This window comes from Apus apus, chromosome 14, assembly GCF_020740795.1.
Source record: "Apus apus isolate bApuApu2 chromosome 14, bApuApu2.pri.cur, whole genome shotgun sequence".
Taxonomy (NCBI): domain Eukaryota; kingdom Metazoa; phylum Chordata; class Aves; order Apodiformes; family Apodidae; genus Apus; species Apus apus.
Window position 1 is genome coordinate 16,853,837 of NC_067295.1, and position 27,369 is coordinate 16,881,205.

At 40.1% G+C, this 27,369-nt stretch overlaps 1 protein-coding gene across 2 annotated transcripts in view; it reads right to left on the minus strand.

Moving 5' to 3' along the window:
* Positions 1–26,662, minus strand: part of IFT140 (intraflagellar transport 140) — an 82,900-nt gene extending 56,238 nt beyond the window's left edge. Inside the window, exons 1-16 of one of the 2 annotated variants that reach the window (XM_051632093.1) lie at positions 26,605–26,662; positions 22,477–22,649; positions 21,036–21,257; positions 17,649–17,770; positions 16,837–16,979; positions 13,279–13,454; positions 12,371–12,462; positions 11,112–11,218; positions 10,189–10,337; positions 7,756–7,959; positions 7,350–7,422; positions 5,830–5,921; positions 5,112–5,239; positions 4,145–4,262; positions 3,600–3,727; positions 1,357–1,504 (exon numbers count right to left, since the gene is read on the minus strand). In XM_051632093.1, the coding sequence (XP_051488053.1) occupies positions 1,357–1,504; positions 3,600–3,727; positions 4,145–4,262; positions 5,112–5,239; positions 5,830–5,921; positions 7,350–7,422; positions 7,756–7,959; positions 10,189–10,337; positions 11,112–11,218; positions 12,371–12,462; positions 13,279–13,454; positions 16,837–16,979; positions 17,649–17,770; positions 21,036–21,257; positions 22,477–22,623 (2,049 nt within the window). In that variant the 5' untranslated portion in view covers positions 22,624–22,649; positions 26,605–26,662. Of the gene's footprint in view, positions 1–1,356; positions 1,505–3,599; positions 3,728–4,144; positions 4,263–5,111; positions 5,240–5,829; positions 5,922–7,349; positions 7,423–7,755; positions 7,960–10,188; positions 10,338–11,111; positions 11,219–12,370; positions 12,463–13,278; positions 13,455–16,836; positions 16,980–17,648; positions 17,771–21,035; positions 21,258–22,476; positions 22,665–26,604 lie in introns of those variants that run through there. The other variant, XM_051632094.1, reaches the window with a different exon arrangement.
* Positions 26,663–27,369: the final 707 nt, after the last annotated feature.

Consider the following 27,369-nt stretch of genomic DNA (forward strand, 5'->3'; position numbering starts at 1 on the left):
AGAGAGGCTGTGAAGTCTCCTTCTCTGGAGACTTTCAAGACCTGTCTGGACATATTCCTGTGTGACCTGTCCTGGGTGTTCCTGCTGCAGCAGGAAGGTCAGACTGGATGATCTTCAGAGGTCCCCTACAAGCCCTATAGTTCTATGATTCTACAATTCTACAATTCATTCAGCATTACACAGCTGGTTCCCACTGCACAGGGACCTCCACCTCTGCCTTTCAGGAACCAGCTTCATCAACCATAAAGAGGGAAGTCCTTGGCCACAGACTCAAGAAGTCTCTCTGACAGATCTGTCCCAGGTCAAAGAAATACTCCCAACTGTTATGAACAATGCTTTTTTTTTTTTTTTCCAATACTATATTATTTCTATTATAATGTCACCCACTGTGGGAAACGGTTCTTCTTCTTCCCCACATAAGTCCCCACACTTGCTCACTGACTGGTTTGATTTTGCAGGGAATATACCAGCCATTCAAAAATAGTTTCTGTAACAAATTAAATATTAACCTGATTCAAGTAAAATTAAGCATTTATTTCCAACTAGAGTTAACCAGATCTCCCATTTCCTAAAGGATAAGCACACAGTTAAAAGTTGTTGAATGAGGACCAAAAAGTAAGTTTCACTACTTTAGTATCTTTTTTTTTCTACTATATGTAGAAGCCAAACATTTTTACTTGTTTGTATTAAGAATATTAGATTGAAGAGTTCTTTGCTAGAAGACCCTAGCAAAGTATTTTGAGACTTCCCAGTTCCATTCCTCCTTTCTACCTTGATCTTCCCATGATTTTTCTAAAGTTGTTTCAACCAACAAAAGAAACAAAGAGCTTTCAATCTCCAACTGGAAGAGGTTTAACTAAAATCATACATGAATCAGAAAACTTCAAGTCAACATGGGCATTTCAATCAATGGAACCTTTATGCAGGACAGGCAGTTCTGTACAGACAAAATGGCAAGGACAGAGCACAATAGCAGAGGAAGCAGGGAAGAACTATTGGTATGATGAAAGAAATCTCTTATTAGATTGTTTCTGATCAATAAAACATTTTTTCTGAGGTAAAAAAGACCATAGAGACAATTTGGGAAGTACTACAAAGATGTACAATGTCTGTTGAGCAAAGCAGAAGGTGGTAGGAATGGGGTGAGAATAATGTACTCCACTATTCACCTTAATAGTAGGGTCCCTTCTACTCTATCAAACTAATTCTTGCAGCTAAAAGTGGACTTGAGATATAAAATCTGCATTATTTATTTAAAAAGGAGAGTATCAAACCTCTAGATTATCAGTTCACCCATATTACTCAGATAGGAAGAACATCATGTCGAGCAAGGTAAAACAAACAAAAAGATCCTACTGTGCTCTCAGTCTGGTTTTTCTTCTGCTCTGGAGGTTGGAGGCCTGCTTCAGGAATTGCTTCACATACAAAAAGTCTTGGTTCACTCTGGTCCCAGAAATGGCAAGCAGGGATGTGACTGTGCAGCTCTGGATACTGCACAACAGACCTTCCAAAAGACAAGAAAAAATGAAGAAAGGGAGACAAAGTCTATTCAGTGCATGAATGTAAATAAATGACTAACCAAGAGATAATTTTCAGATTATAAGTCATCTATACCAGTACCTCTGAATTGTAACATCTATATCTTCCCACCTCCTAACACCTGATAAATGGCAATGCCACCTTTAGTTTGGTCTGTATATATCAACCAAGGCTACAGGACAACAAGCATTTCAGTAGGAAAAAAAGCTGGTACTGCCACAAATACAAATAGGCACCCCAAACCTGACTCCACTGAGATTACATGTCCTCCAGAAATACTTGAACATCCTCCAAATGATCCACCTTAGCCACTGATCTCAGTAGGATCTGTAAAGTGGAGACGACCTAAGCTCTGTCTTCTTGTGGGTTTTGCAGCCTACCATGAGCTGCTGACTGCCAGCTCTGCTGGAAATCATAGAATCATAGAATGGTTTGCGTTGGAAGGGACCTTGAAGATCATCTAGTTCCAACAGCCTTGTATGGGCAGGGACACCTCCCACTAGACCGGGTTGCTTAAGGCACCCTCCAACCTGGTCTTGAAGATTTACAGGGAGGGGGCATCCCCAACATCTCTGCGCAAACTGTTCCAGCATCTCACCACCCTCACAGGAAAGAACTTCTTCCTTATGTCCAACCTGGATCTCTCCTCTTTAAGCTTCAGACCATTGCCTGATTATTGTCACTAATGAAGGGTGGACTTTATGCGGAGGACTGGAAGGCAAATCAGTGAGAGATTCCAAGGGATGCAGAAATACACAAGGTCCCATACATGCCACGGAATTCAAAATAAATTACTTGCAAATTGACAAACAGTGTTTGTGGACACAAACTGGTAGTGTTTAGATTCTGCCTCAGAGAGAGAAAGAGGAAAAGTGTAGATGATTATTAACTTCTGGTGAGTTTACTCATTCCAATTTCAAGATATTCTAATACGAAGCACATATAAATTCACATCCACACCATCTAGCATTTAAGTACCAGCAAAACAGTATTACTAGTTTGTGGTGACCTCTTTTGGGCTACACAAGATACTACACTTGAAAACAACTTTATCACTACTCATTATGACACTGTTTGCATAACTGACCAAGACCTAAGGCCCCAATTTGTACTGTCCTCAGTTCTTGATGAGCTCAGTAGTTGCTTCTGTTTTGCACAGCAATAAAGAGTAATTTGCTTGTAACACCTATGATAGACTGTTGCTAGAAGAACAAACCACCTGCTATTCTAACACTGTTTTTCTTAAGAAATATACACTCAGAAAAATTATTGTAAAACCAGATGGAAATTTGTACCCTAACATCCCACTGTACTTCCATGAGAATTCCTGGTTCACCACATTTTGCTGCATTACCACTAGGTTTTCTGATATATTCAACACAGAACAGCTTGGATGAAAACAAACCTGTCAGTTCTAAATAGGTATTTCAGGAGGTTTTTTATCTGTACAAAAACATCCTGTATTTGACTTCAAAATTAACTTATTTTTTTCCTAGGAGGAGCTTCATAATGTTATCTTTTCAAACCCTACCCTGCAAACTCTTCACGGAAGAGCATTTTTCCAAGATTTTCCTTTATTTTAAGATCAGGATCTTGCTTCCAGTCACATAATACCTCTATGCCCCCCCAACACCCAGTCATCCTCCTCTTGGAGACCTCTTGAGCCAGATGGGGCTTCCACACACCTAACAACACTCACTGCATTTCTCTTTTATGAATTTGTCCAGTACCTCCATGAACCTTTCCTTCATCATCTCTAACTTCCTTTGGCAAGGAATTCCTTAGCTCAGCTGCATGTCTGAAGGATCATCTCCTCCTGCTTATTTTGAGATTACTTTCTGACACCTTCATTTGACACTCCCTAGTTCAGGTACAGGGATGCAGGATGACTGGCATACAGTGTACCAGCTTTTAATTAATTATTTAGAAACAAAATAATTACATTCATGCAAGCTCCTACACAAAGACAAAGGAATGCCAGTATCAAGGTGTTGCTTGTCTTCAGAGGGCAGATTCCTATCTTAAATCCACACATAATACTTCTTGAAATAAAAGCTTACTTGTCAATGCCTCGTCCAGAAGAAAGATTCTCTCTACCACTTCCCTGTTCAGCCTTGAAATCAAAGAGTGTGACTTTGTCCATTTCAACATCATAGAAACAGATCTTGGAATCAATGTTCCCATCTGCCTACAAGAAAAGAAAACAAGTTACTGAAAGCATTCAGTCAAAAAGGAAAAAAGGTGAAGTTCAGATAGTTTACCACACAAAAAGAATTCTGTAGAAGAAAGAAGATTTCTTGCTGTTTTCTATTCTAGCAAGCTATCCTGTGATTTCTTTAAAGCACTACAAAGTTGTTTTCATAAGTAAAACATTGCTTCCTTTTCTGGGTAGTACTTCTCAGTAAAATACAAAATCTTAACATAACTGTAACGATTAAGTGACATGCTTGGACACAACATTTCAAGACCCAATACACTGCATAGAACGTGTAGGTTCACTTCTGAAAAGTGCATCTTGTGTCTTCAACATCTACTTGGAACTGCACCAGTCTTCTAAGAGCAGCTGGTCAAGTCCTAGGGTGATAAGCACAGAGCTTTGCCTCACCTTCCTAACCAGGATGCTGACTTTGTTGCCATTAGCATTGCACTTGACAGACGCAATCCCTCCAAGACCAGGAAACAGCTCAGAGAAATTCTTGCTGTTGCAGTGCACTTTTGCCTCTCTGTGGAAAGGAAGAAACTGAAATCATACAGTGGCAAGCAACTGGCAACATGCATCAGCCAAGACCTCTTCCAGTTTAAGGGTAAAACTTTAAAACCAAACTATTTCTACCTTATGACACCACTGCCCCAGACTGCAGCTTCCTTTCCAGAGAATTGCTGTAACCCTCTTTCTTTCAGAAAGAAGTTAATGAGACACAATTTCCTCAGCTGAATCAGCAAGAATCAACTTCAATGCTCCTACAGGATTCCCAAAACAAGGCTACACAGCAAGAACATCCTACTGGAATCCTGAATTTAGTGGTCTGTTTCCCCTATATTATTTGAACTATACCATGAATGTTGAATATAGCCCAAGTTCTGTGTATGGAAAACACACTGTGGAGCGTAAGTATAGAAATGTCATTGCAGGGGTGGTATTTATATCACCTTGCCATTTGCTTTCTCTCTGAACATAAGTTCCAGAAGTTTGTATTGTTCACATACTTAACACTCACCCTTTTTATTTTCTTTATTAAAGGTCTTGGTCAACTTATCAGCAGAAAAATGTGATATCCTTGTCTTGATCCTCCATAAATTCTCTACATACTTTCAAATACACACAAATATCCCTCACAATATCCTCTTTTTAAATTATTATTGTCAGTCATCTCATGATTTGTCTAATAATTCTGTGGTTCTCCCCCTGCTTTAGGGATAGGTCATCAGCTCCCAGAGGCTGTATGTATTGTCTCAAGACTCACAGTGGTTATCACTTCTCATCAGATCAAAACCAACTAAAAAGGTTCCCTCCTCCCCCAAAAAATATACACTTAGTTATAAACAGATGTTTTTAAAAGGCTTATTAATACCTCCGAGAGAGATCAAAGATCTTAAAGTGAGCCATATCAGTTCCTACAGCCAGGAAATTTCCACAGACATCTAAGAGGCATGGATTGCCTTCTGCTTCAGAGAACACCAGCAGCTGCTTCACTGTGCCCTAAGAAGAAATGTGCAACACCAGGTTTCTGTTCAGTCTAACTAGAAGGGACTACTTTTGTCATCAAGTGAAGTAACTTACTTCTGAATTTCTGTGTTAGACAAATAACTACCAGCAAAATGAGAGAAACTACACACACACACACACAAACGGTCTCTACAAATGCAATCTGAGTTTCTGGTTGAAAACTGGATGTATAGCCTCCAAACAAAGCAAAAATTTAGAGGTAACCTGCAACAATCTCGTCTTCAATAATACTTTTTCCAACTAAGAGAGATACAGAAATACAGGTCCCTGAAGGTCCTTTAAGATACTGCTGCAAAAATGAATATATTAATTCAATCAGTCCTTGTGAGAAATCCCACCCATTCTTGAATATTTATTTCTTAAATAAAACATTGTATCACAGAACTCTGATAATTAGATTTCTGGTTTTGTTTCTCATGGACTACAACTGAAATACTCCAAATATTTTTTCTATGACAAGGGTAGAGTTAATAGATTTACAGAACATCCACTTAGAAGCTGTAACACCAATCTTTGAAAGCAATAAAGCATGTTTGTCACTTCAAAGTTCCAGCAGCCCTTACCTGCCAAGTGCGGACCTGGACCCGATAGGGCTCCACTGTGTACAGGTTTTCTCCATGCACAGACAAAACTGGAGAGTCACACAAGAAAGACCCTGAAACAACCACCAGAAAGCCAGCATTACCATCAACGGATTTTTCAAAAGGGAAAGAAAAAAAAAAAAAAAAAAAAAAAAATTTGACTGAAAGTATTTACCTTCCAGTGTCTTGCACCAAATTGATTTTTCAATCTGTCAGGCTCTACTGGTTCCCAAACACCCTGTCTCTACAATCAAGATCTGAGACTTCTGCTAACAGGTGCTTTGTACACTCTGCCCGTAACAACAAGCAGGGGAGGAAGGGGAACGGGTTTATATGTGACGTGAGGTTCTGTTCAGAGAATCGAGTCCTTCCTCCCTTGAAGAATGACAGGAATCTCTGCCACAAGAGTGTCCCTTAAATAATTTCATGCATGTTGGAGACTATTGGGACCTTGGTGGTAATAACACATTGATTCAGCATAGGAAAGTAACAAAACACATGAGTAAATACAGAGAAGATAAGCTACTTCTCAGAAAACACTTGATGGTCCTTAAATGACATGGACTAAATTCTCACGATTTTGAATGGAATTGATGGAATTCTGCACAACCTGTTTCTCAAGGTTGAAAAATATTTAGGGAGAATTAGACATAGAAAAAGCTAATTTACTTGACTTAGCTGTATATACAGCAATTTATGGAACAGATTTCCCTGACACCTGGGACTAAAACCCACTCCTTCCCAGTTCCTATGTAGGTGCTACATGATATTGATTACACTTTGTCCCAAGAAAAATGGAAAAAGCCTTCAAGAGCCATCATGGCCTGTCTGTAGAAGGCCACAGGATCTATAGCTACAAAAGAAGGAAAAACCCTCTCTCCTTGATCAATGGTTGGAATTATTTACTTAAAAGATAAAAAAAAGCAGCCTTATCCTCACCCCATGTTCTGTGTAAGCAGCCCTATGTGACATACTAGCTCTGAGGACAACTGTCAAGCCCAGGTGTTACAGTTGGGTATACAGCTCATCTGTGAGAAACAGCATGAAGATCCTTGGTTTTGTCAAGGCCAGTTACACACTTGGGTGCCTTAGAAACTCTCTGAATGAAGCACATTTAGTCCTCAGGTACTTCCAGAACTGGGCTGTAGCTGAACAGAGGTTAAGAGGATAGATATTTTATGCCTACACATGCAGATCACCTTTGGTTTTACTTCTGTTGCCACACTGCTACTCCTATACAGCAACATCAACATAGTTTGATGTTAAGCTGCACATTATATCCCAGTATATTTAGTGAATAAAGCAGAGATACAGGACTTGGCATCAGTTGACTATTTTTATACCCTAATCTTTCTGTTCTGCAAAATGGGAATACAAAGTCTAATTAGTGTTAATAGTATTTTCACTTTGCACTTATGATTACAGTCCATTAGCTGGCATTAGTTAAGAGAACATATAACTTTGGAGAAAGAGAAGCATTGCAACAGTGTTCTAAGTCCTACCTGTATTTCTGAAGTTATCTTCTGAGCACTCCATGACAGTAACTTGCTTCCCATTCCAGAATACTAAAGCATCCTAAAACAATCAAAAAAGCAAAAGAACACATACATGCACTTTTTCTTGGAATCATACAGGAATTCATGCAATAACACAGTGAGACCTTCCACCATTTATTAGCTTCTCTGTGTATTGGGTTGGAAGGCTCTTCGTAACTCAGAAGTTCTCTAGTCAGCACCTAGAAAAGTTCTGAGTCATGATACTATCTGAAAAATCTGCTCTACTGCAGCATTACTGCTACCTTCACAGCAACACCTATCAAAGAAGGGTTATATTAAAGACTTCGAGTTTGGTCTCCATACACCTAACTAGGCAACCAATCAAATAAGTAAGTGAAAAACAAAAATTAACCTTAGTAGCAAAGACTCCATTAACATTCATATCAAGACGAAGACTGTGTGTGGTTCCAGTGCTGAAGACTGTCACATTAAACAGGTTGGGAGACACCTGCACAACAGCCACTTGCTGATGAAAATGAGATGACATGGCCTGTTCACTGAGGATCACCACAGAGCTGACATTGTTCACTGCCAGCAGGTTCTTTCGGGACCCCCACTGCACACAATGGGAAGGGGAAAAAAAAAGACAAAAAAGCACAATTTCATCTAAGATCTTGAATGGTCACAACAATGTCCCGAGGCAGATGGTAAGGGGTAGGACACAATAAACATTTTATAGAGATATACAAAGCCCTACTGTCTAGATACAACTATAGACACTTATTAAGTGTTTAAGGTTGCTGGGATTTTTTGTAGGTTTGTTTTTTTTGTGTTTATCTACCAGAGACCATACATACAGAAATGCTTTCATGGGCTGGATGAATTACATTTTTTCAGAGCTGTAGAAAATCCCTTTAAAGTCCATTCTATGCCCTTGCACAACTGATAAGCTCTATCAACTCTAGGGATATGGCAAGGCTCTAATGTCCCTGCTTCTCTCAAAGGAAGTCTCACATTCACTTCCTGACACGCTGATATTTCTGTAGCTACACCTTTCCAACAACGCTGGTTTAAATAGCCATGTTTGAAATAATTTCATTTTACTCAAGTGCATAATCTAAGAAATCTATTTTCCACAGTTTGTTTGGGGGTTTCTTTTTAATGATGCTTACAATTAACTAGATAATACACTGTACAGCAGATTAGCTAGAGTGCCCTTCCCAGCCACCTCTCTTTTGAAGCCACCAAATCAGGTTGAAAAAGATGAGGTTGGCAAGAAGTCAAATGAAGTTATTGCTGCCCTTCGACCTCAGCATGGCACATGCCTTTCTATTCCAAGTTTTTTATGGTAACATAGGAGAAGTATTTTATAGAAATTACCAAAAGATTCCACAAGTAACAATTTAAGAAATCTTTTACAAAATATTTTTGGAATGCAGAGCTTGCAAAAAAAATATTTCTAGAGTTTCCCTAATTAAAGGCAACTTTATGATACGAGGTAAAAACGCAGGGATTGTTGACAATTGTTTGGCAATGCTGTTGTTTATACTAACAAACATTAGGAATAAAGTGCTATTTCTGGACAGGGCTCCATATCCTGTTATCTGGAAAATGCCTGGTCAAGCTGACATAAACACCTGTACCTCTTCCCTTCCCTCAACTTATTAGCAGATGTATGATATGCTAATGGCACAAACCATTTCCTATGTCCTGCAACTTTTGTTACTGAAGCATCTTCAAAAAAGATTTGGGTTCTCAACTTTAACAGTACTTATGTTTTAATTTTTTAAGTAGGACTCTGCTACAGACCCTTGCTATATGCCAAGCCAGAGCAAGCACATGCCCTTGCTTTTTAAAAACTTTCCATTCTTATGTGGAAAGAGAATAAAAGAAAATACAAAATTACTTTCATTTGAAAGGCATCAGATATATTTGCTTGATTTTCACTACTTCCGAAAAATAATGGCTATTGTTCCCACATATTAAGCACAGCAAGAGAAAAATCTAAATTACGAGAAACTGTAAAAAAGCCTTGAAAAAACTTAGTAATAGGGTATAATATGGTATGTATTATCATCACCTTCTGCATGAAAAATGCTGCAGAGAAGCAGAGATGTTTTAAAGCCTTAGTTTTGCAGGTCTGTAAGAGCAAACTTACCTACATCTAGCCTGACATTGTCAAAGACAAAATACTCATCTAGCAAACAAGAAATATTTTCTGACAAAATAGTAGCTGAAAAAAAATAATTTTGTGGGTAAAAAACACAGCATTCGCTGATAGATGGCACATCTCACCAATGAATATTTAATTGTAAATACATCTTTTTATTTTTGAAACTACCAGTAAGAGCAAATTTTACACTGAGAAAGTGACTAAAAAGAAGAAAATTATCTGTAAGAAACTCATGCATTTAGTCAGATTATTTTTGCTTGCAATTTTAATAAATTTCTGTAAAAGTGACATTTCTGACTATCTCTTCCAGAAAATAATTTCAGTGTACTGAATCCAAAGGGCTTGTCAATGAGACTTAATGCAGGTCTGTCTGGATTTAAAGGATGCCATTACTGCTGAATCTCTTGGATAGAGATGTATTTGCATTTCAATGTGTCACCTTGCTGAGCATTTCAGCCCTGCCTGTGACAGAATAGCAACAAATAGGTATTTCTGCCCATTTCAATTTTAAAAGTCACTTGACCTTGATGTTTTTCCTCCTGAAGGAAGAGCCTCTGCTGGTGCACATATCCATACAACAGTGATTGTATTCATCTGTTTCACAAATATGATCTATTCATCTAATGTCTGTGAAGTCTCACTGACACGCAAGAAAATTCTCTCCTGCCTTACCTTTATCTGAGTGACATTTCCTTCAAGTTCTGTAGGTGGCTGAAGCTTCCACTTCTCCTTGCCCTCCATAGCCTGTAGGCTGTGGCTGGATCCTGCTGCTTTCCTCCACATAGCTACTCTCCCTTTATTGGTACCAGCTGCTAAAAGACCTGCCAAGCACAAACCCTTTAGGCACTTCAGATCTTGAACTTCAGAAAAACAAGCTCACATTATTCAAAGTAGCAGGCAGTCTAGCTCTAGTTCTAAGGTACGAAGAGTAGCTTTCTTTGCCTTCCTGCAAATCAGCATCCTAGTCCTGAACTCCAGGAACTGGAGAAAAAAAGGGAGAAGATTCACACAGCAAGGCCCATTTTCTAAGCTACTAGACAAAGTTACCTTCTAAATGTTTCAGACAATTATTTAACTTTAACTGCTTGTTTTTGAATAGCTGGTTTTGCTGTCACCACGGGCATGTCATCACTGGAGACCATTCTAGCAGACACTAGCTGTGCCTTTGCTGGCAAACAAGGTGATGCACAGGAGCAGATCTGCACCAGTTTTAAAGACCTGATGTCCACGCTCTATATGTTTGGTGAGTTCTGTTTTGCATTAGCTCTAGTCTGGGCTTGGAGACTGAATACCCAAAAGATGCTGGAGTTCATTAGGTGTACTCCAGGAGTACTTGTACGAGGTCAGTGTCATCAAAGGGAATCCAGCCAGGGTGCCAGGAGACACTCCCACATGGAGACAAAGTGTGGTGCATATTGAATGATCTCACTGTGCCTTCACAAGCACCTTCCTGATCTGAACTAAAATGTCTCTACATCACATGCTGCTTCTGACACCTTCAGTAACAGACATACTGACATGACTACAGGGTACTGAAGGCTGAGGCTGGACAAAGTTTAGGATCCAGAGCTCACACCTGCCATGTTATTTCTCACCTTTAGCACTGCAGTACGAAACACAGTTAATACATTCTCCCCCCTCAAAGCCAAGCTGCACATCTGGGGAGAGCACATAGTTCTCATCAAGGTCCAAATCCCAGAACCTAAGGTACACAAAACATGAGTGTTAACAATGCTTTTCCTTCCAGGTGTCTTGCTAAAGACAGTCAGTAGGATGCTGTACATGGCATGAACTTGCTGTTTACATAATGCCCAGATCATTCAATTTTTAAATTAAATTGCCAGCAGCTGCCTCTGGAATGTAAATTTCTAAACAATCACCTTCCTTTTCATTTGACTTCTTAATCTGCAGCATGTTTTGTGATATTCTTCTATGAAGGACTCAGAAGCAAGCCAAGCTTTAAGAAAAAAAGAAAATAAAATCCCCAGCTTTAAGAAAAAATAAAAGAAGTGAAGTCCAGTTAAAATTTTCCTCCTCCCTACTCATCCTTCCCCATCTATTTTAAGACACTCCTTGGTTAACCAGTTAGCCTTTGGATTCCAGATGTATTTTATAGAACTAAACAGTCATCAAACATATTCCTTCTTGCTATTTTCAATCATATTCGCACAAAATTAAGAGATGATCTTGTCTGATAGCAGCAGAGAGAAGTTCAAGAAAGTGAACTACTGATGTTGATGGAACACCCACACCCTCTAAAAAAAGTTAGAGGAAATAGGATCAAGTCATACTAAAGACAGGGGGTGAATAAAAGATGTGATACTCTTTCAAAAAATATGCTAAAAGATGAAAATTACAGACAGCAGCCTGGCAAAGTAACATACTTTGTAAACAAAGAAACCAAAATACTTGTCTTACATTACAGTAACAGAGGAATATCCTATGAAAAGCAAGCAGGTTGGTTTTTTTTGTTGTTACTCATGTTATGAATGCCCTAAGAATAAGACAATAACAATGGAAAGAACAGCAAACTTCAATCTTTTTCATGCAAAAAACCCCAAATGGATGTATTTTCAGAAGAAATCAACAACAGTAGTAAATAAAGGAACAGATTTGAGTGGTACTGCCTAAAATAACTAGAGAGAAAAACAGACACATAAAATTAGTTTTTGTCCTCAAGGAAACAAGATTTTTAATTTCTCTCTTTATGTTGAGAAAAAAGTAGAAAATAATGAGAGGGTTTTTTTCATTATTGGCAAGAAAAAAAACAGTTCAGTAAAACATTGTAGACCACACACCTTTTAGCTGGCACTTCTCATGGGCAGCCAGAACAGCTCTAAAACAGAATCCTTACCTGATGACCGTCTCACCTAGCGCTGTAACAACCAGGCTGTGGTCTATTAAAATGATGTCTGCAGAATGACCTGTCTTCCCACTCAACTTCACCTGTTAAATATAAGTAAATAAACATATTTACAGGAGGTAGGAGCAACACACTGGAAGCCAGTAAGCATCTGAATGCCCTAATTTGGCTAAAAAGTTAAAATGTAAGAATAATTAGATCTGTCTGTTGGTTCAGATAGACGGATAATTTCTCTCAGGCAGTGATCACTATTAAATGCATCAAGTATATGGCATATAAATGTAATAGAAGCAACTTAACTAAGTAGGAAAGGAGCATTTTTCTCTCTTTTACTAGATCTTTTCCTTGAACTTGATAAAGACAGCTTTAAAAAGTGAAATACCAAATCTTACTTCTAGTCAAAAATAACTGATGATTAGTAAGTGGACACTCCTGTAATACACAAGTGCTAGGTCTTTTTTGATCTTAGATAAATGTACACAAATCTTAGGAAGGTGAAGGCCTGGGTTCCATCCCCCCCAAGCAGTATTCTCCAACAGGATAGTATTTTGTTTTGGCCAAGGTGATTAAAAGTCCTGGATGAGGTCAGTCTTGGTTTTGTCTCTATACAGTAATTTTTGAGTCAATATGTTATTATTTGTGATTCTGTGGCTTGTGGGTTTTTATCAAAAGGAAAGAAACTATGAAAAAACAGAAAGGCAATATAAAAACTATCTTTTGAAGTTCAATAACATATCACTAGTCCACTTTTAAATAAGCATCTATTTGCTCATTAAGGGATTATCTCAGCAACAAAACTGAGTTTATTCATTTCTGAGCAAAAAAGTGATAACAAAAAATGCTAATAAATTCTTACAAAGATTAAACATTGCAGCTTTACCCTCTAGTCTGACTCTTACCTTCGTGAGCTCTTCTGCTTCTCCCTCAAGAGTAACTGCATACAAGGACAGCTGCAGGTTCTCTGTTATTACAACTAAAAGATCTCTTTTCTCCATGAACAGAAGCTTTTGGATCAGACTGTCTGTGGACAAAACATGCCTTGTCTTTCCTTTCTCATTCACATAATGCACAGAACCTGTAGTACACATAAACAAGGTATAGTTTTTAGTCAACAGTTTCTAGCTACAAAAATCAAAGTTGCTGCTATCTGCCTTAATAAAATATTCCTCAGGTTCTGCACAGGTAAAAATAAGCACAATTCTTTTCTCTTTTAGTTAGTCTTATGATACAGACCATGATAGTTGACCAGAGCAATAAACCAAAACTTACTCACTTTTTCCCCACCTAGGAAATCTAGAGAATCATTTAAATAATTTTAAACTAAAAGCAAACTTTCTGCACATGTACATGAATTATTTCTTCTGAAATCTTTGGTATTAATAATCTGCAAAAGAAACATGGCAGCAAAGAGTTGGTACAGTTTACAGCAGAGCCTAGGTTATAGCAAACTGTGGCTATGAAGTTGTTCGTTGTTTAGAAGCACTCCACACACCCTAAATACAGCTTTTCTACATTGATTTCACAAGTAAATGGGATAGTGCCTTTCTAAGAACACTGACAACATCGTGTGTGACTTGGCAACTACAAAGCATCTCAGCATTTTGAAAGACACAATCATTTGGTTGAACTGTAACACCGTGTAGATCATGCACAGTTCTACCTAGTGAGAAAACTTGAAATTAGTAGAGCAGTTTGCAAATGCTGCTACAGAAATCACCCAAACCAATTAATTAAAATCTGACAGATCTCACACCACACACACATAGATGTATTATATTGTATAAACCAGTGCAAATTAAAAAAATGCTATAAAATGAAATAATTTTTTTTTGCCAGAAGTTGAAGTAGAAAACACCGATGTGGAAGAATTAACATTAAGGATCCATGCTAAAATGTTATATCCAAGAGGCAATATGATGTAACTCATTTAAAAACGTGGTTTGATTTCCAAAACTCTTGCAAATAGATTATAATCCTTTACATTCCAAGTGTATTAACAAATGTAAAATCCTTTCTCACCTCCTGCCACAGTGCTTCATTTTCTCCCCAAAATAAACATTGGTCTCAAAAGTTAAAAATCTGAGGTAATTAGGTAAAGCAAATAACTGTGAGATTCAGATGATAAATAGCAGTAGAAAGCATTTGCAGCTTAGGAAATACAAAGGGGACCAGAAGAGGATTATTACTCATGACCTAAAATGTCTGCAGTGAAGACAAACAAGGGTGCATTCAGAAAAAATAGCAGGATGACATCCACTATTCGGGTTATCTCTCAGTACTTGTGCTAGTCACCTCAAATGCTCAGTAACGAAGACTATTCTTTGTGCTCACAGAAAGTGTTGCAAAACAACCTCCAAAAATTGTTATCAGCTCAGGTCTCTTCCCTTCAGATGAGCATCTCATGTAACATATTAACTGAATTGCATCTATTGTTTTACTGCAATGATCAGCATTTTGGAAGCATCAAAAAATATCTAGACTAATAAATACTTGAAACTTGGGAGTTTTCATTTTAGTTTTAGAATCACAGAATCATAGAATCATAGAATTGTTAAGGTTGGAAGGGATTTTAAAGATCATCAAGTTCCAACCCCCTGTCACGAGCAGAGAACCCTCCCACTAGATCAAGTTGCACAAAACCTCATCCAACCTGGCCTTAAAAACCTCCACGGATGGGACATCAACAATCTCCCTGGGCAACGCATTCCACCTCACCACCCTTATAGTGAAGAACTTCTTCCTAATATCTAACCTAAATCTCTCCTCTCTCAATTTAAAACCTTTACCCCTTGTCCTATCACTATCTTTTCTGATGAAAAGCCCCTCCCCAGCTTTCCTGTAGGCCCCCTTCAAGTACTGGAAGGCCACTATAAGGTCTCCCCAGAGCCTTCTCTTCTCTAGGCTGAACAGCCCCAGCTCTCTCAGCCTGTCTTCATAGCAGAGGTGCTCCAGGCCTTTGATCATCTTGGTGACCCTTCTCTGGACCCTCCCTAACATGTCTATATCTTTCTTGTGCTGAGGGCAGCGGAACTGTACACAGTACTCCAGGTGGGGTCTCACCAGAGCAGAGGGGCAGAATCACTTCCCTGGCCCTTTTGCTTTAAAGATACTCTATTATCTTTAGTCAAATATCTTTTAAGATAATTAAAAGCATGTAATAAGAATGGGTGTTTTAAATTCATTTTTATTAAACAAGTGTAGGCTGAGAATCCACCCTTTGGAGGAATTGTACAGGTCACATTTAAACCCTATGAAAACATTAACTCATTCTGAAGTTATGACAGATCACTAACTAGATTAAGAACTGGGTCCAAAATACATATGCCCCAATCAACCTAGGCAATGAGACTGCTCAAAAGAAACAGTGTCATTTGACTGAAATCTAAAGTTTGATGAGACCCAAGCAATAAATGTGAAGGCAGCCACTTGCAGGACACAGCGCCTGCCCCCAGATGGAGCCGTGTGCCTCCACAACAGCTCCTGTGAAAGTCAGAATTCAACAGGCACAGCTCCTCCCAGATTCTCTGCTTACACGTTGCAGTAGTGCCCTGTAACCCTTTTTCATTGAAACATTTAAAATCTAGTAAACAGGCTTGTAAGTCACGAAAGACATGAAGATACAGCCCACGAACCAGCTGGACAACGCCAGCCCTGCAGCCACAGAGAAGCTTTCCTGGTGGAAATTCTGGGTCCTGATCCTGGTAGGGTAAACACTGTGTTAAACCATCCCCAAGCTGCAGAACGAACAGAACTTCCATGCTTTTGGGAGCAGTCAGCACTGGGATCAAGAGGATTTACATACTTGGATCATCTACCCAACACCTGCTCATTACAATCCTTGTCACACATATTCTGACTCCTGTCCAAAGAGTTCCCAGGTGAGAGAGAGAAAGCATCACCAGAACAACTGGGGTAGGAAGCAGGTGAGCTGGAAGCACATGAGTACTCAGCACAGTAAAAGGGAAATGGCAGGGAAGAAACAATATTAGGAAGAAAACTAACAAAACAGATACTCAGATATTTTTTTTCTTGCTTAGAACGCAGACTCGTTTCAAAGCATGAAAGAAAAAGAGTAATTTATTTTATAGCAGCATTAAAAAAACAAACAAACCCACAAACAACCCACAACTAATGCATTATTTTGAAGGTTTGCATAAAATGCTGACAACTCGTTTTATTTGCACTTTGGTGTTAGGGATCTCTTTCCTTATACTCACTTCTTTGAGAACCTGACTAACCCAATCCCTGTGGTGTCCTGTTGGAGACAACTCACCCAGAAGATTTTTCATTTCCTCTTACCAAATATTCTTCAAATCCTCTAAATAATCTATCATGATGGATACATGGATATACTCCAGATTTTAGATGTATGAAAACAGGACTACAATGCACTGAGCTATTTTCAAGAATTAAGAAGACAAAATCCCAGCAGACTGTAAAAGCAGTTTTGCTCTTACCATCTGTCAAAGTGATAAAGAAGGACAGTCCTTCCTGGAGTCCCATTTTCAGAGGTTCTCCTGTTCCAGCTTTTCTCCAGTTAAACATATCCAAGGCCTTCTCATCACCATCCACCGCTGCTTTTGCCAGCTGTACAAAGTCCCTGCAAACAGAGATACTTAATTTCCTGTTCCTTACATAGCAGAATACTTTCCATCTCAAAGAATGGATAAATAGCTCATAAAACATAGTGTAAAAGACCATATAAAGATGTTTCATACATTGATTGGGAAAAGGAAAAACTCAGAAAGATACAAAGTAAAATATTAATATTAGTTTTCATTTGCATTGTTTCACCTTTTTTTGCATGATCATAATTATTTTTACAGGGATGTGAAACAGAAGTGGCTCAGGCAATTAATTTTTAATATTTTTTTTTTACTACAACTTTTTCCTACTTCTTGCTTGGAGAAGAAAGAAATAATAATGTGTAAGAGCTGACTTTTAATCTCATTAGTATTGCCAACAGTTTCAGGCATAATTGTGTCTCCAGTGTGCTTTATGCTTTTCACCATCAGCAACACGGCCACTTAGAAGAACTAAAGGAAGAAGAGTCAACAGCAGCAGAGAGAAAGGTATGGACAAAAGGAAGATGATCTGTGGCTGTGTACAGGACACAAATAACCAGCTACTGGAGTCGGAGAACTTGGAAATAAGGACAGCTTTTTTGATATATATTTTTAATGAAAGTTTTGCCTATGAGTAGGATTTTCTTTCTGTGGAACAGCAGACAGACCTGCTCTGGCAGTGCCCTGACAGGCACAATACTTACTCGCCAGGAGGGGGTGGTCGAAAGACACAGCGAGACAGACTTCTTCCGTAGTCCTGCTTCAGCAGGGCAGGACCCTGCACCCGGCCTCGCTGGTCCATTCGCCACAGAACCAAGACACCATGCTAGAAAAAGGCATCAGTGAATTCATTACACTTTGCAGACAGATGAGAATCCAGACTCAAGCTACTCAGCACACCTAAAAATAAACATTTTATTCCTTTCATTCAGCCGACACATACAATTACTCCCACTTCAAACTAAGCTACAAGGAACAGAAGTTATCTTTAACATTCAATTATTTGCTTGTTTTAAATCAAGTTATCTAGACTAGCTTGTTCTTCATACCCATTCTTAGTAAAACAACCCTGCCAGGGCAATTAAATGGAACAGCCTTGGGTTTCCTCTGCAAGTGGCAGATATTTGTTTGGGTAACTCCTTTTCCATTTTTTTCTTGCAAGTAGTCTGACGGCTAAAAGAAAAGATGCTGAGATAAAAGAGAGTAAAGTGTGAGATATGCATCCCTGAGTAAGTGCAGGTAACACAGAGATGAGCCCTCCCAGATGATGATCCCTCACAGGGATATGGTGAGACTCACGAAGTCACAGGTTGCCGATGATCTATGGAAAGAATTTCAGCATTTCTGGAGCTTTCCTCCTCTTTCAGAGTAGACATTCAAGTGCAAAAATAATTATTTTTTAGAAACAGAACATGGTAACTAGAAAAACCATAGACACTAAAGAAAGGAAGACTGGTTAGCTAATTAATTCAACAGTAGTCAACGTAAGTTGGCCCTTACAGCCTGGCACAGGTTCCAAAGGTAACACGCACTTTGCAGTGCCAGCTCCACATGAGCATTAAAGCCCTGGTGACTGGAAAGAATGGAGAAGGCAGAGAACCAAAAAGACACTTCAGCATGACATATCCACCATCTCAACAAACTGACACTACAGCCTCACAGCTGGAATTTTAAGATTATTATTTACTGTTGTTATTACGTTACTACTTAGGGAACCAGATTGCATTTGGAGACTCTCTGTGTAAGCATTAAACCAGAAAAACAGCAATAATTTCCAATATGAAGTTCAATCTCATTTTATTTCATTAATATATGTAACAACAATGACAGTGGTATTATGTATTTTTCTTAATTGTTTTCAATGGAGTATAGTCTTTCTAGAAGTGAAAGACCAGCAGCAGTGATAGATCTAAACACTTATGCTTCACAGGCCTAACTAGAAGCCATATGAGATGCTACTGAGGCCTTCCAGAATTTCTCTTTTTTCCCTAAGAATCAATAATCAAGGTTATGACTTCTTTCAGCAGAAAGACTGTAATATTTATACCACCCACAACTGTTTATTAAGTGCAATACTGTCTCTTACAGCTTAAAAAATGTGGCATAGCTATGCATCTGTGAAATGGCTGTACTCCTGCTCTAAGAGGCCACTTGTGATTCATGGCATGTTTGCTAGTTAACTCTGGAAATCACAGGATCCTATGATCTGAAAGTCTGTGTCCTGTTGGCTTTTTGTTTCACTTTTCCCTCAGCTTCAACTGTCACCAAATTCCAAGGATCCCAACTAAGGGATCTAATCTCAACCAATCCCTGCACCATTTATTAGCTGCAGGAAAAGCCTGCAGTTTCATAAAGATGCTGACCTTCCTTCCATCCCATGCTAGATATCCCATCCTGTATTCTAAGGATTTAAGTGCTTAGAAAAGTACCTGGAAAGCACCTAGATCCTTAGGACTTTTGTGTGATTGAAATCTGGAAGACATCAATGTAATTTCTTACATAAAACTCAAAATTAGGAGCTTCTGATTTTCACAGCATCCTATTCCAAGTTTCAGAAGTTATTTTCAAATAATTTTCTTGCAACTCAGGATTTATGACAACTGGGTGTTCTCAACCAAGCACTCTCTGTTATGAAGTCCCAGTGAAGATAAAACAGAAACCGAACGAGGGCCCAAATATTTCTTTTCTTTCTAAGGGTGTTTCTCTAAGATGAGCAGAGTATGATCCCAGCAGCACTCACCTAATGTAAGTTACCTGAATATAAACCTTCATGGGAAACATTTTGAAAATGAACTTAAAAGCAATTGGAAAAGAGGGAGGAAATAACACATACCTATACTGCACATCAGACCATGGTACAATGACACTGAACTGAGTGGAGCCAGGCAGTGCAGTTCTGTTTAAAGATTACTGTGATCTGACAGCAAATAAACCAATCTGAAAAAACCTTGTTCAAAAATGTAGATTTAATGTGAGCTGTGGTACATTCCTGTGTTACCTACATATAAATAAGGCCTCAGTTACACTGCACCTCACTTTCTTTTGTCTGGGCAGCATTTTCTCTTTTATAATAAAGAGGAGGAAAAATATTTTTTTTACTCAATTTTTAATTTCTGCATTTCTGTCAAATGCAGCAACCGAATTTTGCAAATAATTATTTAAAATTCTATTTTCCTATGACTCGTATAGGTAAGAATTCTTAAAGAGCAGAACTGAAATTCTTGGACAAAATCAAGTTTATATCAGGGAAAATACAGAAAAACCCACCTTTGTTGGTTTTGTTTGTGGTTTTTTTTCATTTGCTGACTCAAGAACTGACAAAACCAGAATGTTCTAGAGACACTTAATTCTGAATACTAAATATTCAATAGCTCCTTTCACATTTCACTATAAAAAAAGGCCACCAGCTCATCAATAAATAAAGACACTCACATTTCAAGCATTTCCACAATAAGTTTGACTTATTTCTAGAGTATTAATATGAACAGAACAAAACAGATTAGCAGGTGTGGATTTGGGGTGGTTTTGTACTTGGGTAAGCATTGCTGTGCACTTTCTACAGATGAATATTTTGTAGCTGGAATTTGATTCTCGACATCTGGGCTTTATTCCTGAATCTGTCACAAAATTTTTGCATAGACAGGAGCAAGTAATTCAAATTGTTTATGCCTCAATCACCTCAACCATTAAAGAGCCTTAAATCCTAATCTTCTGCTCAGCACCTACTGAGATTAGGTACATTTTCAGTTAAAGATAAATTGATAAAACAGCAACCAGTACTGTAGAAAAAGTTAAAACACTGAAATTTCATTGTATCCCCTAACAGTTTTAATTGATACTTAAAGAGACGAAACGGATCCCCCCCACAACCATTTCGTCCCCTAATAATCCATTCCATTATTACAGAATCCCAGAATTACTGAGGCTGGAAGAGACCTCTGAGATCAAGTCCAGCCTATGACCTAACACCTAGACCATGGCACTAAACCTTTCCTTCAACACCTCCAGGGATGGTGACTCCACCACTTCCCTACAGTGCTTGAAACACTGTGTTCCACATCAAACCCACACTTCGCATTTCAACAACTCACCCCATCACCAGAGACAAGGTGGGTACCACTGGCACTCCAGTTCAGGACTGTAATCCTGATGTTGTGGTTTGGTGGCACAGCATGCTGCTCCTTCTCCTGTTTGTTAAGCACCACAACTTCTCCTGTCTCCCAGCCTGCAGCAAGAATTGCTCTGGAAGGGTGCCAGGCAAGTGTTGTGACCCGAAAGCTTCTCTCAATGTGTGCATCAGACACATGTTCTCCCTGCAAATGGAAATCAAGTGTGAGCTCAGTACAATGGAAAGTCAGTACAAAGATGCAGCTAAGCCTTCAGATATGCTCCCAGTCAGCAAGATATTCTCCTGGGATGTAACTGGGATGTAACAGAGCTTCCTGCAAGAGCTATCAAGGGGCTACACAAATTCTCTTTACAGCTATTTCACGTGCATTAAAATGTGCTACAACATGCAGCACATCCACTTGAAAATTGGATTGGAAAAAATGGCAGTGTTGAGTGACTGCCTCACTCTGCTTTTCCAGGTTGTTCTTCCCCCACAGCACACATGAGCAGCTCCCACTTTTGCTCCTGTATGAAGGACAAGGAGGCTTCCAGCACACTTCAAGATTAAAAAAACAACTTTTGAAAAAGAATAAAGCACCTTACAGAGGACACAGTAACACATCTAATGCTTTAACAGCTCTTCAAGATAGCCCCTCCTTTGTGCGTGGTTTGCACTAATGTTTCAGGCAAATCACTTAACCTCTCTCAGTGTATATTTTTCCATTTTTAAAATGTGGATGACAATTTATCATAATACACTTTGAAAAGAATTAATTTTATAGGCTGCTCATATTAACAGACTTAAAAGTTGCCAGTAAGTCTGCTGCCAGATGGCATCTAGTATCATTCCCTGAACAACATGCTTTTTTTCCTGAAAATTATGCAAAGCAAAGTCCTACACAAGCCTCCTGTGTAAAGCTTAGAGTATGCAAAGGAAATATCCATCCACAGGCAGGAACTGTGCTAGGAAACAACCTACTCAAATGGAACAAGCTGAGTCTAGTAAATCAACTCAGTCTCAAGTTGGAAGAATAATTTTTTTAACTTACATTTCTTCGTACGTTTTACTCACTCAGAGTTAAAAAAAAAAAAAGCAGCACCATTCGTCCATTTTACTTGTAAGCCTGAAATTCTCATTCTACAAGAAGTTAAAAGCAAACTGGTAACCATCACAAACAAGACTGAAAAGCTGTAAAAATGACATTCAAATGGAAAGAAAAAAATAATTTATGAAGACATTTTTATAAAAAACATGTCATCAGTAGCTGATGATTGACATGTCCCAGATAACGCAGGTTGTGGATAGCAATTAAAACCCAGAAAGAAGGGTTCAAGGTAAGGTTATAAATACAGATATAAAAAAATGAAGTTTTAAACCAGCAAATGGTATCAAGCCCAGCAGTAAAGTTGCTGATTATTCACCTGTTCCAGGTAGATATCCACACAGCCCCCAGATGTTGTACTGATGGAAGCAACTGCCAGGAGTGGATGCAGTGAGTGCCATGTGAGGTGAGAGGGGCAGGCAACTGAATCTGGAGCTTCTGTTTGGTGATCCACATACACAGCCATGACAACAGCAGCTGCCAGACTGCACTCTGAACAAGGAAAGCAAACATTGCCAACACGTGTGCTTAAGTATATAATATAGATACACTATATTAGAGATAATACACATTCCATGTAATACTAAGAAGTAAACTTTAAGATGAAGAAAAAATAAAGCTACAGCAGCATCTTGTTAAGATGCACTACACAGACATGGAAAAGGTCAAAGTGGTATTTTTCAAAAATGAGGAGGAACATTAGGTACTGTAGAAGAATAGTGTGCAAAGGCCAGTACCAAACTCTCACCAGTGGCTCAGGCTGGCTAATTTCAGACGACTTTCAGAGGTTGTCACCACTTTGGATCTTGTACCATTGAAATTCAGTAAGATTAGATTTAGTCATAATACCTGTTATTTATATTTGAACTGTTATCTACATTTGAAAATACTCAATAAGTGCTGATGTTCCAAGGAAAAGAACCTGAGCTGTGTGTCAGAAATGGAGGAAGTCACTTATAAGCTTTAATGTATTGCATACAGAGATGGTGTCTGGGATTTGTGTTGTGTGATCTTACTGCCTTGGTTTCAAAAGAAAAACAGCTGGAGAGAAGCACCTTAGAGTTATTACCAAATAATGCCAAGACCTGGTGAAAACAAAAGAACAGCTACAAAATTTAAAAAAAACAAAAAACAACACAAAGACCAACTGTGAAAGCTTTGTAAGACTCCCTTGACATTTCAGAGAGCAACTAACCCATGAGGTAAGAACCTGCAGGTGCATATATCCACAGCAAGTAGATTTGCCTAAGTCACCAACTGGACACCAATGCAGGATGCAAAATGGACATAAACAAACTCTTGTTTTAAAGTCTATAACTTCAAATATTTTGTCAGCGCTCAAATATTTTGCTTTAAGAAGGCTGCCTTCCCCCCTCAAAAAAGAAACATGAAGCCAGATTGACCACCTTTGACTAGACAAGTTAGAAAGGTGGTAACATTTTTCAATAAGTTGATAGTTCTTTATATTGCCTCTGATATTAAAAGAAACATGAACTAACAAAGATCAAAACCACAACAGCTATAGTTAGCCTAATAACAAACAATTTCATCTTGCAGTGAGATCCATTCATCTTTATCTTCACAGTCCTTCAAAATTCTCCATGTTGGCACAGCAGCATGTGGATCTAGTTTATTGCCACACCAAAAAAACCCAACGAACCATTCAAATAGGAATAGGAGTGGTTTTCATCTTTATTTCACTTTTTCTCCATAGTTTTCTTAAATCTACAGTTCCATGTCAAATTACTGTACCTGTTCTACCATTTGCCTTATTTCCTGTTTCATTTTACTCTAATAAAATGTTAGTTTAGTCCATATTTGAATGACAGAATTACCTTGGTTGGAAAAAACCTTGAACATCATCGAGTCCAACAGACCATATAAGCTTTAGATGGCCTCAAACTCTGAACTACTAGAGAAACTAACTTCTGACTGAAATTAAAATTTGAGATGCATAAATGAAAAACAAACCCCACACATTTGGTACAAAATAATGGTTTTATCACCCAAAACCACACAGCTGTAATGCCTTTCCTAGAGCCACCTTCTGCTGTTAACTGGTACTTGCATGTGTAGTCATATATAGTAGTTATTGAGTTATTTCAGTCCTCTTGAGAGAAGGAAGAAAATAAGTTTGTCCATCTTACGAACTGCATCTCTTGATCAGATCACTAAAGGGCCACTGATCAAGCCAAGTTGTCTGCTTTGCTACAGGCCACTGCCAGCTTGTTCCAACTCACATAACTATCCCCAACTATTCCTTTCAGCATTTATAGTGCTTCATTTTCTCCCCAAAATAAACATTGAGCAGTTAACTTCATCTCTCTTGCACAGAACAATCTGCCTTCAAAAGGACCTTTAAAGACCATCTAGTTCCATTCCCCTTGCCATGGGCCAGGACATTTTCCACCAAACCAGGCTGCTCCAAGACCCACCCAACCTGTCCTTGAACACTTCCAAGGGAGGGGACATCCACAGCTTCTCTGAGCACCTTGTTCCAGTAGCTGACCACCCTCATCATAAAACTTTTCCTCCTTACGCCCAAACAAAACCAACCCTCCTACAGTTCAAAACCATCACCCCTTGTCCTGTCAGCACAGGCCCTGGTAAGAAGCCTCTCTCCATATTTCTTACAAAAAGCCCCCTTGAAGTATTGAAAGGCCACAATAAGGTCTCCAGGTTGAACAACCCCAACTCTCTCAGCCTGCATTCACAGCAGAGATCCTTCCAGCCCTTGGATCATTTTTATGGCCTCCTCTGGACCTGCTCCAACAGCTCCATGTCCTTCTTGCGCTGGGACCCCAGAGCTGCAGGGGGGTCTCTGGCTATGCTGCTTTTGATGCAGCCCAGGCCATGGTTGCCCTTCTGCACTGCTAGCACACGTGGCCAGCTCACCTCCAGCTTTTCATCCACCAGCACCCCCAAGCCCTTCTCCTCAGAGCTGCTCTCAATCCCTCCATCCCCCAGCCTGTACTGATACTGGGGATTGCCCCAACCCAGGCAAGGTGCAGGACCTTGCACTTGTTAAACTTCATGAGGTTCACAGAGGCAAACATTAGATGTGACATTAATATCTGCCCACCAAGAAAAGTTAAGAGAGGTTCATGGTTGTTCTCTGTCCGTGTGCTTCACTGGACAGACACAATTCAGATCTAGCCCAGATATCATACACCCACAGTAACGTGGCTCTGTGTTTGGGATATCATGTCCTTTGGGGAAATCAAGTCTTATTTCAGGATTTATGAGCTCACAGGTCATACACCACCAATAAAGGGAGCCATGCAGGTTGATATCTGGCCATCATCTCAGAGGATGAGCAAAGGACTGTGTTTGTCTACCCCCACCAACGTCGCCCTGCATACAATTCCACAAGGAGTCTGTAACTTTATGAATAGGGGAAGATCATATGGGGTATGGCATATGGGGTATGGCATATGGGATATGGTGTGATTTCCCTCCAGACTAACTTCTCAATTCCTTACAATTTGTCATAGTATTAAACTAAATCACAAATCAGACAAGTTTATTTGTTTGGTTTGAATTTTCTAGAATTTGGGTAAGTTGCCTCAAGATTCCTATTGCTACAAGTGACAGCAATGAGCCAGAATATGTGCATGTATTTCGAAAGACCATTTTTTTAAAATCTAGTTTTAGGCTCTATGTAACAAAATTGTCAGCACATTTAGCATCTGAGGGAGCCTGATCATGACTAGGTTTGCTGTTCTTGTGGAACTGCTATTTGCCACAAGCTCACCAGAAAACCCATCCCCAAACACATTCATAAGCTTTCTGTATGCATTGCCACGATGTTTCCCTGACAAGACTTAACAGCTACCTGTACAAAACATAGTTTTCCTCTTATAATCCCCACCTATAAGAAATGATAGCTTTAAAATGTTAAAATGTTTAAAATAGCTAGCCCCAGAAAAAGGTTAGAAAACAAAATTGAGTTATGCTACAAAAAGACGGCTAATGGCTAAATACTATTTTCACTAATTAGCAAAACACAAAAAGTCAACAGTAAAAATCTGATTAAATTCTGAACCTGCACAGAGGGAGATACAGTGAGAAAACATCCTGGGACAAGCCCAGCCTGCTTCTCCAGCAACTCTTCTGCTCCTGTGCCGAGACCTGCGTGGGCCACTCCGGCCAAGCTACAGCCGTCACTCACCAGCACAAAACCACTACGAGCTCCGTGAACTCGTCACCGCCCTCCCGGGGCTCCCGCTCCGCGCTCGACCGCGGGGAACACGCGGTCCCGCCCGCCAGGTGCGCGCTCCGCGGGCCCGCCGCCCGCCCCAGCTCGGGGACTCCGGGCAGCGGCCCGGCCGCCGCGGCGTCTCGGCCTGACCGCGACCGACCCTGCTCCCGCAGACCGGGCCCAGAGCGACCTAGAAGCAGCCAGCCAGGCGGCTGAGGGCTCCCGGCGCCCCCCGCCCGCTCTGACCTGCCGGCAGCCCCGCAGCGCGGTCCCGGCGCTGAAGGCCGCGCTCGTTCCACGATGCTTTGCGTTACCCGTGACAACGGGGAGCGCCCCAACACGGAAACTCCCGATCTGGAGCCGAAGAGTCACGGAAACAGCCGAAGCGCTCCGCTGGTTACCGGAAACGGACGGAAAGTACCGAGCGCAGCAGCGGGGCGGGAAGAGGCGCTCGGCCCCGGTGCCCCGCGGTCGAGGCTCCCGGTGGCCCGGCCGCCCCCCGCAGCGGGCAGGAGCCGCTCTGCGCTGGCTCCCTACCCCCCGAACGGCGCCTGGGAGCCCCGAGGGGCTGGAAGCGCCGCTGCCCTGCGCGGGGCGGCCGAGCCGCAGCCATCGGCCCAGGCCCGGTACCAGCAGGGGCAGCCAGCACCTCCGCGGAACCACCGCCGCGCTCGGACGCCCGCCCGGGTGCTGAGACCTCAAAGGACAACGGGCAGCTTTCCAGCATCAGAAGCTGGCTTCGGTATTGTGTGGATTAATCCCCGTGGAACTTTTCCTAATGCAGATGATGGACGGTGCAGCTCCCCAGCTTCCTTGCAGCCAAGATCCTATTAAGAACTCCTAAGATCTGAACATGTATTAAACACCCACTGCAACAGAGCCTGGTCCAACTAAAAGTATCGTGACTCTGTGGGTAACACAGCCAGGGCTCATGGGGTCTTCCAGAGCCTTTGCAGGAAAAGTGATTTGGTAACTTTGAAAGACAGTGGCCAAGCTTTTCTAGTGACACGT